Consider the following 16385-nt stretch of genomic DNA (forward strand, 5'->3'; position numbering starts at 1 on the left):
TCTGTAATGTGTTGTAACACATCGGACCATAAAGAAGTTTAATGAGTTGCAGTAATGCTTGTAGCCTCTTGGAGATACTGGGATGCAGTTTGATGAGTTCGTTTTGGTGGGGGTTTTTTGTGGGTTTTTTTTTGGTTTTTTGTTTTTTTTTTAATAGAGTGCTTAAAACTAGATTTTCTCCACTGCTGCACTGGATGTCCAGATGGGTGCTGTTATGGTCATAGTAAGTACAACTGAGTGTTGTCTTTTGCCAACTAACACGTGTTGGAGCAAAAAATAAAACAATCCAGTTCAACTGGCCCTGTGAGATTTCAGTTCAGTAGAGATGTGACAGAAGAGTAGGAGGAGAGGCTAAGAGCATGGGTTTTACTCTGCTTATCCAAGCTGCCTTGCTTGCTTATAATTAGTATAAGACTCAGAAATGTGCCTGGATTATTCTTTAAACTTTTCTGAGTGTTGGTTTCAATTTTTGGTTGTTTACAATGCTTATCTTTTAGAGTACAGTAAATGTATTGCGTGGTCTGCACAGGGACTCTTTCAACTGTTCAGCATAAATTTAAATATACTGCTTTTTTGCCTTTAAAAACCGAACCTAAACAAAACAAAAAATCCTCACAAACCTCTGGCTTTTTATATAAAGCTGCATGGGGAATGATATTGGATTTCCCTCTTACTGAAGATGCTCATTTGCCCAGTTAATTTTACAGGGAACTTGAGATAGTCATATCTCATTTTCCAAAAGATTCTTTCCAAAACAGAAGTACCATTCCATAATATCTGTGAGTGTTATCAGTTTTAGGAAAATCACCTCATTTATTTAATTAAGGATTGCAGCTTCAAAGTGATTAACAGTATGTTATTACCTCTTCTAATTTATGTTCTATTAAGATTGTTTTTCTATTCCAATTCAGAAATTCAGCATATTTACTGATGATATTTTCTGATTTCTTTAAGATCAATCTATGCCTTGAAATTCAGTACTTATTATCACACACTTAGAGAAACCAGTTAGTGGTTACACTTCAAAAAGGCACTCGATGGAAATGACACTGTCCCAATGACTTTCTGATCAGATTCACTCTGTGTAAATGGATGTTATTTTCTAACTGTCAGCCATGCTGTATTAACCTGGGAGCTGAAAGACAAGGTGTGTTCTCATTGCTTCATGAATCAATACTGCTAATAAAGATTCTCTATACTCAAATCTAGTTTTTATTATTCCTGCAGGCTACCATAGCAAATACAATGGGAACAAAATCAATCTGTTTTTTGTGGAGGATTGTCAAATCCGAAGATAGTACATTTCAGTCACGACTGACTGTATTGGTGCAAGAGCAGGAGGGAAGAAAGTAATAATAAGCATACTTTTCTCATTATTAATGCTGGTAGTTAAAACTGCATATACAGGAAACAGTTCTGTTAAGTAAGGTAATTCCATTTTTACTCAGACACTTTTCAAAATAAAGGGGGCTGGTGGCGGGGGGTGGAGAACTGTTATTAGTGTATGTAGTTTCTTCCAGAGGACTAAGCAAATATTGCTTTCCACAGCATGCTTTTCTGTAACTTATCCAGTCTCCTATTAAATGTCTCAAATGTCCTCATTTTTATCTGTTTTCTTTTTCTAGTCCGTCAAATTGCATTTTACTGTGGACATGATCCAGCAAACTTTCCATGGGTTCCTGCAAGAATTGGATTAAACCTTGCATTAATTCCGCTCGACTTTGCTCCAGTCGACTTGTGTCCATAAACTTGAGCAATCTGCTCTGAGTTGTGCCCTGGCTTCCAGACTACCATTAGGCGGGGCTGTACGCCTGTTTTTCTGTGGTCTTTCTTGATGAAGGGCTTAAGCTGGTAGGCAAGTGTGAGTACATGAGTCTGGGGGCTTTGCTGTACAGCTCCACCATTGCACCACGTTGAGTGCACAAGGTGCAAAGGTGCTGCAGGTAGGGTCCCTCTGTTGCTCTTCATCCATGCCCTATCCGAAGAGCTTGAGCTGTTGCAATGGATCTTTCAAGAGGAAATGGATCGAATGTATAATTAATCTTCCTTTTTTTGTCCCCTTTAAAAATAGATCCTTTGGGTCTTTATTTCAGTCACTGCCTACCTGCAAATAGTACTTTTACCTGTCCTAGTGACAGCCACAGAGTTTGCCTAAGGAGTTCTCATGACTGTTCCAGAACAGCTTGAAGTGGGGGACTGGACTAGATGGTCTCCAGAGGTCCCCTCAACCGTTCTGTCCTCCTGTCAATAGGCTGATGCTCAGTGAGTGCAAATCAGCATGACTACCCTGATTTCACTGGGATCAGATGCATTTATACCGGTTGCTGGATTTTGTATATTTTATCCCTAGAGAATAATAGAGAATGAATGAGCTGCAAAGTATTCCTTCCTGGCAGTCATTCCTGGGACGGTTGCTCATAACGTAGTTTTTACAGTGCTGTAAAAGTTGTTGTCTCACATCAACGTTTCCATGAATAATAGTTGAATGCTAATTTTTCTTGCGGTGAAATGATTGGTTTATGGTTTGATGCACTACTCATAATATTTGATGCTTCAACTATTCCCCTCTGTCCTCTGCGATGTTATTTCTAGGCTCTGGAATTTCTTTCCTCTATGAAAACTTAAATAGCATTTAAGAACAAAACCTGCTGTGATAAACTACTCTCACCTTACAGTAGTTATAAGGTGCATTTGCTCAGTAGTCTTTCCTTACCGTGTAGCTCTTTCACATCGATCATAAACCACTTTAAAAAGAAGGTTCTGAAGAACAGCATATGATCTATCTGGACTTACAAATTCACTCATCTCTTCCATGCTTTCCTCCAGTCTGTGTGGTATATGGTGATCTAAAACCAGGCCACCTCAGCCGATGAGCTTATAAGATAATGTGGGTAAGACTTCCACAGAATGTTGAGACTGGGCTGTTACCAGCTGCATACAGAGTGGCTGTGGATGTCACTCCTGTTGTCTTCCTCAGGCCCTAGAGAGCCACTGAGGAGCATTAGTCTGCTGCAGAGAGCCCCAAGTCTTAATCACACATGATCCTTCAGTACCCTGTGGCATTTTCACAAGAACTGGAATGACATGATCTTGTTTATCTTCTGTTTATTAGTCCATTAATTCAGCATTTGCTACTATTTACTCTCACTAACTAGTTTTACACTTATGCAGAAGAACTGATTAAGAACAAATAACCATTGTCCTGGGCACTGTATTGAGGCATCACAGGACATGGGTGTGGTGGACCCAGTGGAAACGGGTGAGATGGTACTGGTGAAAGAGGATGAGAATGAACATGTAGGAGCTGAATAAGCAGTGTGAAGGCAAAAAATGATGGTATCATCTTATTGCCATTATACTTGCCGGCTATAATACCTGTCACACAGGAAGAAAAGTTCAGACAGTTGCTGAGCAGGACCTGCTCCTCTGACCCAGGCAGGGTCATGCTGGAGCCCACTGTGGTCATTGTTCACTTCCAATTGAATCCAAGCCACTGATGGTCTTCCAGAGTAAGGATGTGGCAGGACATGCACCAATGTCATAGGCCTATCTAGGAAGGCAATGCAGGGCTTCTTTATCTGAATTTACTTGGAGAAATTAGGCTGAAAGGAGAAAATGAGAAAGGAAGAGGGGAATGAGGAAGGAGAAAAGGAGCTGAAAGCAAAAGGGACAGGTTTGAAGTGAAGCTGAGGTGGAACGCAGGAGATAAAGGAAATAGGATAATTTTTTTTTGTTTCAGCGGGGTAGGATATCCAGTCCATCTTCAGCAAAACTCCTGTGTGTTCAAAGCTGATATTTTCTCTGTTTTGTCATTTTAATTGTTAAAACTCAGCATCTACTTCAAAGAATGGGTAGCTCATACTGGTTAATGCAGAACAGCCTGAGTTCACCCTGCTTTGTGTTACTAGTGTATTCTCCCACCGATGTGAGCTGTCATTTAAACCAATACAGATTCTGAGTCATTATCACCACAGCGTCTTCACTGAACAAACAGCCACTAAGAATATATTAAATTTGTATTGTCCACTAAGTATGGAATATTTCTCTAATTTGTCCATAATTTTGTCCAGGATTATTATAAACACTTTTTCTTTGATTTATCAGAAGTGCATTTTTTTTCCCATTGAAAAGGCTGAAGGGAAGAATTTGGTTTTACTTCAATTTGATGTTTAAAATTCTGATAAAAAAGCTAGACAAATGTTGTGATGGAAAAAAATCAAGCATGCAACAACAAGACCTGGGTAAACTCTTATAAAAAATATTGAGTAACAGTTTCGCCTTGTTCTCACTCTCTTATACCTTTCTTCGTTTTTTCAAGAGCCTTTTAAAAATGACTTAGCTGAGATCATAATTTCTACTCTGGATTGGCCTCTGGATTCAGTTATTCAGGTTGAAATTGCCTCATATGTGTGTGTGAGTGTACGTATACAGATGTATGTATAAAAAAATCTGTTAACTGCTTCTTTCGCATAAGGTGAGCCATTTGCAGGTTTTGATATCACTGAAGAGGTTAGTGCAAACACATATTTTACATTTTTGAGTGCAGTAGCAGAGAATTGGCTTTGATTGCTTTGTGCAATTCTACAATCAATATTTTCCTATTTTTAACTATCTCTTGATACATGAATCTTTCCTTTTAAGAGAAAACAGCGTAGATGTAAATTAATCTACATTTTCATCAGTAAGATGTATAGATGTAAGAGTTAAGCAGAACTGTATTTGTTAAATCAGTTTGATTTTGGAGAAAAAAATGAACGTGAAGACTGCCAAGCGAATGTTGTTTCAATGCAATATGTTTTCAGTATTTCAACAGATGGATGCAAATAAATTGACTTGCTGTGGTGGTGGAAAAGACCTTTAACTGACCTGTTTCGCACACACACACAGAGAATGTTAGAGGTTGGAAGGGACCTCGAAAGCTCATCTAGTCCAACCCCCCTGTCAGAGCAGGACCACCTAGAGTAAATCCCTTAGGTAATCCAAAAGCCTTACCTGTGTTACAGGTATGTAATTACTGTGTGAGACTTTAAGTTTATACAGCACAGGAGTTTAACAAGAGATCCAGTTTATCCTGTTATATTTCCATCATTAGATTTTTGTTTGTTGCGATATAATGAGAACTACCTGGCAAATGATGAAGACAAATCTTGACAAATATTTTAAATATAATACTGTTAAAAATGCATGGCTTTGTTTTAACTCATGCTGTATAAACATAAAAGCCAATGCTAAGGCTTTCTGCCTATAGAAAGGCAAACAGTCCACGAAGTTGCTTGGGATTTATATAGACAGTAATTTAGTCCTAAATGCTGTTGGAATATGCTCCTTCTCCCCCTTCTCCAGCTTCTGAGTGCCTATACAAATATTTTTTAAAAAAATTCTCTGACATTTAAAACATGAGCAAGCCTAAAACCTTTAAAAACAACTTGTATTGCTAGTAATGTCAATACCTTCTAATACAGAAAATGAGAGAACTGTAAGTATAAGGGAGATTTAAGTTGACAGACATTTTCTTATAAGCTGGTAGAGGGTCACTGAATATATGTTCAGCCATTCTTGTCACTAGAAGAGTCAGATACGCATTGCAGGTGAATTTGATCTCAATCTGCATCTTCTTCTAAGGATCATTGGAAGAACCTCTGTGTGTCTGTTCTCTTCATAGTCCTCAGCCTCTGTGCTTGTGAACTGTACAGTCTGTGCCAGCCTTGCTTCTGCTGAAACAGATTTCATACAGAGAACTAACAATGAACAGTTTAGCTAAGCTCATTGGTAGAGCAGGTGCTGGAGCTACGCTGAAGAACTGACATCTGAAAGGAGCTTACTCTCTGTGCCTTACTGGATGGAGAAGAAATAAGTTCTTGGCTATGTGTTTCAGTGTTGTATACACCAAGGTTTCCAAAGTCTTACTTGGCTATTCAGACACGTACGTGCAGTAGATGTTGAATAGACCAATAGACCACAAAGGACCCAGCCTGTGGAGACAGGTAGAGGGAAACAACAAGATGATCGACTGAAGATGAGACCCCTTATTCTTTGTGTTCAGAAGGCCTGTGCCAACCTTACTTTCTGCAGCCTGTGCCTGGCAGTGTGTACAAGTCACAGTACTTGGTTTGATACAAAATACTGTCTGCCTGCTCAGTTATTTTATTCAATACCATATTAAATTCTGGTTAAAACAGTGATGTAAACATCACAGCTGTTTGTAGAGGCTTCCAGACAGCACAATCACAGAAAGAGTTACTGTCCTCTGCAGGAAATAAGAAAATTTTGCCTTTTTTTGAGGATTTTGTTATCAAAATTAAAACCTTCCAAAGGCAACTTGAGCAGTACAGGAAGAAATCACTTGAAAGAAACTGGTTGGTCTCTGTTCTTTTACTGATGAATTCAGTCACTTGGGGATCGTTTGCTTTGCTCGGTTTGCGATTTTTTTCACACATATTCTCCTTCACAGCTATCATATGGTGTTCAAAGACAACCTTAATAAATATATTATAGCAGATTTTTTTTTTCAGTTCTAAATAGACAAAAATGCATGGAAGATAATACTTTTGTGCAGTAGGCTTTTGACTACCTTTTTTGACTAAATAATGTGTTACTAGGTACAATGTAAGCACAGAATGAAGGATTTGCAGCAGTTCTTATTAAATGGATTTGTTAGCTTAGAAATTTTAAAGTGGAAATCCACTGACCTATGTATCAGTTTATGGGGCCATGTTCACTTCTTCATTAATATCATTGACTTACTCTGTGGCTTCACCACAGAAAGGAAAATAATTCATTTTGTGGTGGTGGAGAATTGATAATACTTTGAAAAAAAATTATCATACCGTGATTACGAAAGTGAAGATAGTGCAACAAATCTACAGACTTAGAAGAAAGAATCTTAATGAATACCTGATGGCCAAAGTCAACCTCAGTGCAAGGCACCCTCCAGCTCTACCAAGTTATAAGGGTGTAAACTTTCTGGAAATAACTCAGGGATAGATTGTTTGCATTGCTAGTGAAATATTGCATTACTTCAGCATTACAGGTGTATGAAATACAATATATGTTTCAGTAATTCCTAAACACTTTGGATATTGCTGAATTGCTTAGATTTAAGAGCTTTGCTGAATAGCTCTGTGATTTCTCATGTATTAAAAATAAAGCACGTGGAGAAAGAGTTTTGAAGAATCAGGGCGTAATTTTCCTTAATACTTACAATTGATTTCTAAGGGATAGTTAGGGATAAAAATTTACTCATCTTGAGTGAAGGGTGGCAGAACACTGCCTAATAAATAGAAAGTTTGAAAAGGCTCTGTTTTTTTTATAGTCTGTTCCCTTGACGGTCTAAGATTGTTCCTTATAACGTTGAATGCTCCATTTTTTAGCACTGTATTTAATTTAGTTGTAAATGACTTAAACTGTGGTGCTTCTACCACTTCCCCAGTCTATATCATAAATCTGAATGTGTATGTGTTTGCTTGGTATTGCTCAATAAAACAAATAACAATAGATCTGAAAAAGACATCAGAAAACTACTCATTCTTAATTCCTGTGAATGATTGCTTATTTCACTGTTGTGCTTAGGTATATAATGATTTCTGCCAAAAGAATCCAACACAGGCTGAATTTGATTAATGAATACCATTATTTGCTGATAGCCTGAAGGATTTATCTTTATTTAAATATTTTTTTCAGGATGGGCACTTTTAAAATTAGATTAAGCACTTCTGCATAATACTATTTCAACCCCTAGATGAATCACCCTTTTATTCAATTAACATTACTATTCTATGCTTTACCAAGTAATTTCCCAATAATACAGTATAGACCTGTTTCACTGATCACAGAAATCAACTTCTGCAAAAAAAAAATCTGAAAAGAAAAGAAAGAAAACATAAATGTGCTGACAATAATGAGACCTAAAATGAGTGTGCACATTTTTGTAAGAAGAATCCTTAGATGTTCCTGAATTGTGTTTTTTCTAATGAGTGCCACTGGGTATTGGTCAAACTCATCATGTCTTAATTGTTGGTATCATGAGAATGGAGTTACTCTTCCTATTTTTATTTTCCTTTTTTCATGAATTTACAGTTCAGCAGTCTAAGCTTAGAAGGAAAACAAATATGAATTAATTTTGCCAAGTGATTCTAAAACTCATTTTAATTAGTCCCTTACATTCTACAGTTAACCTTGATTGCATTTCATATTTTAGACTTTCTTGCTTTGTATAATGAGGAATACTGTCTACTAATAATGTTAGTAAAGCAGAATAAATTGATACATTTTTCTGCGTTAGCGATGTAGTTTATTTTTCCAAGCTCCTTTGATCAAAAAGTCTTGATATGTCAATTTTGCTAAATTTTGCCATCTACCTGTATGTGTAACTGATTAGATTTCTTGATTTAAGGATTAAGAAGTCAATGAAAAAGTTATCTGAGCTAGAAGACAAAGTCAATCTTAGCAAAATGTTAATCCATGAATTTCATTATATCTGAATCCGCTTACTGTATCTGACTATTAATATTTAATGCTTGATGTATAACGGATTATGAAATTTAAACAAAAACTATCTTGATTTATATAAATAAATCTTAGAGCTCCTGTAGATAGAAAATAATGTCACAGAGACAAATTAATTCCCAGTCTTTTTCCCCACTTATGTCCTAACTGAATCCTTAATCTAGGATGTTTTAATATCTTGTGGACCTTTCCATTTGCAGATTCGACCCTTGGAGAGCACATTAAAATCCCTAGTCCTGCTGCCTTAGAAACCAATACAAATTTTGATTTCAGTTTTGAGAGAAACCATATTAAGCCCATAGTAATAGGTCAGTTCATAAGCTATTTCTGAAGATTTTTGCTCTTTATATGTGTCTTAAAGTAAAAATCCTGATCCAAGAACTAGAGACTCCTTCATAACTGGTAGACTCTGCAAGAGGTCCTTGGCCAATACAGTGTGGTTCAAGACAGCTGTGCAGCGTGAGTTGCAACAGGAGAATTGTTTTCAGACTCCTTCAGTGAGCAGATCTTCCCTCTAGCATCACACAAAAATGCTGGACACAGCTGGAGCAGACAGTGGTGTTGGGTTCACATGTCAAAAGTCTTTGCAGGTGAAATGCACCGAGGTTTTCAAGGGTGATTGGCACATGAGCCATTTGGGGAAAACATCTGCTCCTCAAACCAAACAGAATTACCATAGAGCTGTTGTTTTCTCAACATGTATTCCATAAAATGGAATTTGGGCAAAGTTTATGGTTTGTTCCTTCATCTGTAGTTTGCATCTTTTCTTTCAGTACTATTTGATGTGTCCGCCTCCATTCTTGTTTTCATTCTCCAGAGAATCCAATTTGCTTATCAAGTTCGCTTTCTCTTTTTCTCTTTTCTCTTCCCCCCCCCCTTTTTCCCTTTCATCCAGATGGAATGCCATTTGCTTGGTGGGTTGGCCGTGCCAGTGAAAAGCATCTTTACTGGGGAGGATCTCTTCCGGGCATTCAACAGTGTGCATGTGGACTGGAAGAAAGTTGTCTGGATATGAGATATTTTTGCAACTGTGATGCAGATAGAGAAGAATGGTAATAATTTTAACATGTGTATAGTAGTGTCTGTGTGAGAGCTGGGAATAGGAAGTAGGGCAAGAAGGCTTAAATCTTTTCCTGATTCACAGCTCAGGAAGCTTGAATGGCTTGAGTGTGATCAAATATAAATGAAAGTCAAACTAGAATTTGAACTTCTGATTTCATCTTAAATGTCGTATTTGAACAAAGAGAAGGTATCTGTCTGAAGCAGGTTGCTGGGATGGGTTGTCTTCAAAAAATCTTTGTTGTTGAATGCCAAATACAATTATTTTATTTGTTTAAAAATTTCCATTGATTTATTTGAAGCATTGCATGAATAAAGGCTATAGGAGATTGGAGCATGGATATACATCAGAGTAGAAAATTCAGGCATAGACAGCAAAATTCAGGCACGGACAGCTAAAGAACAAGAAATCTGTACTATCAAAAAGACTTGTCTTTCCCTTATGAAACAGTATATCTATGTGTGCCTTAACTTTCTTTTACATTGGGTCCTGAGCTTTTTAAAGTCAATGGAAAGACTTCCTTTAGCTTGTATAGGTTTTGGTTCAGTCTTCATTGCAAGTTTTAGATTTACAGCATGAGCATTCAAAGCCTTCCTTGGGTTTGGACCTTTGTTGTGCCCTGACACCGCATGAATTTGCGAAGGCCACCTCACAGCCTTCTCCCATTCTCTGCACCTTCAGAGACTCTACAGCAGCTGAGAGCTAATTGGTGAATTTTCCAATTAATTCCATACTTGTGTTGGAGGTGACAGAAATGCCAGACGAGTGTGTTGAAAGTACAATCTGAAACACTGTGAAAATACATGTGAAAACCTTGCTTAACCCTCTCTCCCTTCTGGACCACTCACTGATAGGAGCTGCTGCCCTTTCTCTAAAAAAGATATTTTAACCTCAGGTAGTTCAGAAATGACAAATAATGGAAGTGTCAAGAAATGTCTTGCTGTAATAGGCTACTATGTTTGAAATAGTGTCTGAATTATCCCTGTGAAACCTTCACTTAAAAGAGTATGAGATGAAAGGAAAGGTAAGGGGTCTTTAAAGAAAAAAAAGTAATTCGGAAATGACTTGTCACTGAAAGAGTTGGGCTTTTTTGGTTGCTTGATTTCTAGACAGTGTGATTATTTGCTTGGACCCCTCGTATCTCTGGGGTCACTATTCACTTTCAAAAATCATAGCTGTAAGGGGATTTCTTTGGGAAGATCTTTATGTAAATGTTGGTTTATGAATTTGATTAGTATAGAAGGGCCTGGCTGTGCATGTTAATCTGTCTTTTCCTTGATGTTTGGTGATCAGATGCACTTAGGTGAGGTTTGCACGTGAGCAACAAAGGCATCTGTTTTTATTGGTGCTTGACTCTTTTCATAATCCAGATTTCACTTTTTGGTGAGGTGCTATTCAAGCTGAGCAGGCTGCATTACGCTGGCAGACCATTGGGGTTGTAGTCTGAGTTTGCAGGACAGTGCACCACTAGATTGTACAAAACAATGCAAGGTGAAACCTAAATGCAGTTATAATATTTCAGCCGAGTCTCCTAAGGAAATGAGACCTAAGCGAGTTATGCTGTGGGTGTTTGTCTCCATTTTCCCCCGCACCCAATGATTTTGAACAGGCAGACACATTTCAAACTTCTTTAATAGAGAAGGAGAAATCTCAAAAGTATTAGAAATTACACATTCTATGAAAATTTATGCCAGGCTGAGGGGAAAAAGCCAATTAAAACCCACAAGAAGGAAGTTAAGGAAGCGTACACTTTTATTAGATTTTTGGAAAACCCTCGTGGGAGAGAGATGTTGGAAATCATGCTTCATTAGCTTGGCAGCTCACAGAACGACTTGTTTCTCCTAATTTCATTATAATAACAGGATATGCACAGAAGTTTCCTCAGCTAAACTGCCTACTGTTTGTTGTTTTGGAGGTTCAGGTGTTTTGTTTTGATTTTTAATCCATTTGAAATTTGGACTTTGGTAGTATTCTAAATTGCAAGTTGTCTTTTTATAAGCTAAAAAAATCCTGACCTTTACAAAGTGTTTCTAAACATAAGAAATTTCATGCCTCTTGAAAACTGCTTTTGTATTTCTCTGCTAGAACACTGACCCCCTGATATATAATGAGCATTTGAATCTGAAACCTGCTGAGATCTGAACTGTGACTTTAACCTGCTATACATTATAGTGGAAGAAGCAAGACAGCAGTAGATGCATTTATTTGCCTTAGCATGAAATAAAATGGGTGCTGCAGAGTGGAAAACCAGAAAATCATTTTCGCTCCTTTTAGATAAATCAGGCTGCTCACTGCAGCTCTGGGGTAGGAACTCCCCAGAATAGCTGGAGCATCCGTCTTAACAGGAGACGGGCTTAGGATTTTGCTTTGATTTGGTTTCCCTAGACTAAGTCTTGGGTGCAGAAGAAGATACTAATTTCTCAGAGCAGCAAAAGAAATGGAAAACAAAGCAGACCTGAGAAAAGTCCTGAGCCAGGTGTTTGACAGCACACAATATGCACTTCTAGGCATGCTGACTTTCAAATAAGATCTAAGCAGACACCTGAGCCAGCTACTACCTCTGGGCTCTTACTTGTTACCAGGTTAGTCCCCCTGGAGTTATGGTGGCCAGATGAAGAGGAATATAATTGGTTACATGCTGTATGGGGAAGGCTTTTATATTTTTCACCTTTCTTTTTGTTACAGCATTCTAGTGAAAAGTATCTTTTCCCATCCAGCTCCTCTCCATACTTCCAAACTCTGCAGTATGATGACAGCTAATTCTGTCACTGCAGAATAGTGGAGCTTCTTCATGGTATTTGCTAGAGAATGGGACAAGACCTCTGTTAAGGGAGCAGAGACGTAAGTGTTCACCCTGACCCAAGCAAGGGATCTGGAAAGGTGTTAAATGTGACTTGACTGTAGTTTATGCGTGCCTCCAAAAAAGAGAAATCCCTGACTGTTGAAAGCTCTTGCTAGTGGACGGGGACGTTCATAGAAAGCTAGTGGCTGCAAGCTGAAGCTAAATTTAGTTCAGAAAATGTTTTCCTTCTCTCTCTTCCCCTTCCTCAATGCTGAGAATAGTTAACCATTGGGACAAGTTATGTATAGATGAGATGGATTTGTGATTATCTCTCAAAAGATATGCCCTGTTTCAAACAGAAGATGTATTATTGATGCAGGCATTATTGGGGGAAAGATGTTAAACTGATCTAAGGAATAATGCATGCCTGAAATGCAGACAGGGGTGTATTATCTTGAATCCATTCTAGAGATCCTTTGGATCCTTAAATACCTCTAGCAGGTTGTCTTTCATCTCAAGCAAAATTCTCTTGCCTTGGCAATGAAATTCTTGCTGCTCACCAAAACTTTCATTTAAATGGGAGGAACCTCTTTCATGCCATGGTAGTGCATGACTGTCCTGAAGTCCATTTGCTACTTTGGTTTCTCTGTCTGGAATCCATTTTTCACTTCAAATGCAAATGCTGGATTGAAGCTCATCATCAAACCAAACCTATTTCTTACTGACTGCATTCACCTGAAAACCTTGTGAATTTGGAGAACTTTACAGTTTTTTATTTCGTACAGAGGGAGCGGCATCTCTGGAAATCATTTTGTACAGGAAGCTCAGGCATCGTAGCAGAGTGTGATGGACAGTGTTGATACTAAGCAGTAGCTCATCGGCCATCTTTTGTTTCTGTTCTCCACTCTTACTATTCAAATTGTAGGAGTATCCTTTTATTAACCCCAGCCTTCTTCACTGGGGACCTAAGCCTTGGAGTCTTCCCATTTCCAAAGTAACATACATTCACCTCTTTGCCATGCCTTGGGGGTACTCCAAGGAAACCACAGGACATGAACAGAAGGGGCAGGGTGCATGGGAAAGGGATGGGGGATATTACTATTGTCAGACCCACTTTGGCTCCCAGAGATACATTGAGTACATCCAGCTTTGTTCACGGAGAAGCAAAGCCACGTGGAAACAAATGAAGTCCTCTTTGGACAAGCTATATTTGTGCATAGCTGTGCCAGAGCCAGGGTGCTAAAAATGGAAGGGCTGAGGAGAGCAGGGCAGAGAAACCTAGCTGCTGCTGAGCCCAGATTTGACAGTTTTTGTTTGCTCAGCCACTATCCTGCACTGAATCCGTTCCCCCAGAAGCAGTGCAGGCAACTCTGAAGAGCCTGTGAGCTCATAAATAAACCCTGCCGGAGGTGACCTGGCCTGTACAGAGCTGTCTTGGATATCTGCCTTCATGACTGCATTTGTCAACAAACTAGAAAAGTTGCCTGCAGAGAGCTGACTGTAGCAGACCCCTGAGGTATCAGGAATCAGTTCATTACTATCATTACCAAACTCTCTCTCTGTACCTCTTCTCTAATTCAGCAAAATGTATCTACTACATCTTGCCTTCAACTATTAGGTGTGTTCCCTTCTGCTGTTGTTTTTTAATTTATCATGACTCTACATTATTGTACCCAGTAAAGCATTTTTGGATGCAGCTGGTGGGTAAGATAGCATTTAACATGTATTCGTTTGGATTCTTAATGATATGTCCTGCACAGGGCTCAAAACTTTTCTCATAGAAGCCTCTTTCACTGGCCCATTCCTTATGCACTTCATTGACATCTGCTGGTGATAGTATTCTTTTCTCCAAATGTACTGCATACGTGAAAACCTGTACTGAATATCTGAGCTATTGAGGCTCAGACCCCACCAGAGTTTTCATTAATGTACAAGAAGAAAACATACCAATAGGGGATCATATGAGAAGAAATTATATTTAATGGCACTACTGCTCTACCATCTGTTAGAAGGAATATGGGAATAGCTACCTAGAGATTACCAGTTTATGATGGTTTACACTGTTAGGATGCCATAGAGTGAGATTTTTTTGATCATGCTTTATTAGTAGCCAGGAAGAAGAAAAATAGTTTCATAATGTTGCCATCAAAATAGTTATTTGTCATTTACAGGTAAGACTACCTGTGCTACATCTTAAAGTATGCTGTTGCTGCACTATCACCTTTAGCATTGCTACACTTGCAGCGACATTTTTTCTTCTTTTTTTCATTTTCCCCCTTCCCCCCATACATTTGTTTGATGTGTAACACGCCCGTAGCTCATTGAGGAAGTCCTTTGGGTAGATACAGACATTAATCTTCAGACATGGATAAATAGATGACATCCAACTGTATTTAATACCCATAACTAAAAATATTTTAGTGATTTATTTTAAAGGGCATTATTGGATTTGTTTTGTTTTGGCTTTGCTTGTGGGAAGTACAAATTGATACTATCCTTTATGCAAAGAGCTCAGAGAAACATCTGGTAATTGAGGGTGCTTTCCACCGTCTGAAAAACATTCAGGATTTCATCTGAATTTGTGCCAAATTGAGTGCCAAGTCAGGTAAGCAGAATGTCTGCTTCCCAAGTTTTTTTTATTTCTACCATTTTCGGTGTGTACACCTTTCAGGAAAGGGATAAAATCTTTTTTTGTGAAATTGAGTCATTCCTGGCCAAGAAGCATCACCACCCAGGACTCTCCTACAGGCAGGACCCACATGTAGTTCTCAATACTGAGATGTGGGGCATAGCATGATACAAAAGGCATGGCTGGTGGAAGTGGTCACAGAGTGCATGTGAAGCCCACTAAGAGAAACATAGTAGTGGTTTTAGCTAACCTGAGAAGCAGCCATAGAAAACCAAATATAATCTGGTTTTAAGTGTATGTGAACTGCTAAATTAAAATACTATAAGTAAAAAATAGCTCTGGGAACACATACAAAAATAATCTAACAAGGTTTTATTTTTGTTTAAAAGACAAAATCATGTATGTTCACATCATAGTGCAGCTGCTTCTATCAGAAAATAACACTTTTTATTTGAAAACTGTCGTATATTAAAAGTGGTTCCCCAAGCCCCCTTCAGGCAAAATTCCAAATGTTTTGTCCAAACCCTGGAGTACTTGTATTTTGTAGTGCCACAGCAGTGCCTCCAGGAAATTATTGTACAGGTACATGAAGCTCTCTTTCTCCGTTCTGAGGCATACTACACTATATTTGAGGGACTGCCATGGTGTATTACGTAAAGAAAAGAGGAATCATGGTGCTCTGTAAGAAATAGAGTCTGAAATAGGTTCACCTTAAAAAATGCTAGGAATTTCAGACGCTCGAACTTTAGCTCCCTTGAGGTCCTGCATAGTGTCTTCAAAACTTTTTTTCTGCTTTTCTTACTTGAAACATCTCAGATGTTTACTTTTCACCAAAAACTTGATATCCCACCATGAAATAATAGTAATAAACTGCAACAATAGCTATGTTCTTCCTGTCATTTACACATTCTCTAAAGGGCAGAATGTTTTTCTGATAGGTTTTATTTCGGTGTCTGCTTGTATGAGAATACATATCCTTACACAAGTCTTTTTTTTCCATGTGTGAGAGAATAAAACACATAAAATGTGCTGTTTGAGCTTCAAGAGAAACTTGATTGAGTTTTCAAGGCTTTAACATAAAAGTGAAGATTTTTATTAGTTCTAGAATATTTTTCTTTCTCACAGTTGAGCTATGCTACTAAAGTTCTCTGTGACACTGGCGTATAACTAGTAAAAACTCAGAGTCATAAAATTCAATATAAAAGAACTTCATGCAATATAATAGAATATCTAATAAGCAATGCAGTTTTCAAAGATGTGGAATAGATATCTTTAAAATGTCACCATTTCAGTGGTAGCTGTAGGAAGATACTGGTTTTTATTTTAATGCTGATCATAGCTAGTCAAAAGACTGCACTATCTTTTGAATGAAAATAAATTGCAGGAAACCTCCCTAAATATTTTGTAAT

At 38.1% G+C, this 16385-nt stretch overlaps 1 protein-coding gene across 1 annotated transcript in view; it reads left to right on the top strand.

Moving 5' to 3' along the window:
* Window positions 1-16385, top strand: part of CNTNAP5 (contactin associated protein family member 5) — a 291688-nt gene that overhangs the window by 227312 nt on the left and 47991 nt on the right. The window contains exon 14 of the mRNA XM_086464950.1: window positions 9401-9557. Coding sequence (XP_086321076.1) covers window positions 9401-9557 — 157 coding nt within the window. The remainder of the gene's footprint in view (window positions 1-9400; window positions 9558-16385) is intronic.

This window comes from Leptosomus discolor, chromosome 5 (assembly GCF_034619465.1).
Source record: "Leptosomus discolor isolate bLepDis1 chromosome 5, bLepDis1.hap2, whole genome shotgun sequence".
In the NCBI taxonomy this organism is placed as follows: domain Eukaryota; kingdom Metazoa; phylum Chordata; class Aves; order Leptosomiformes; family Leptosomidae; genus Leptosomus; species Leptosomus discolor.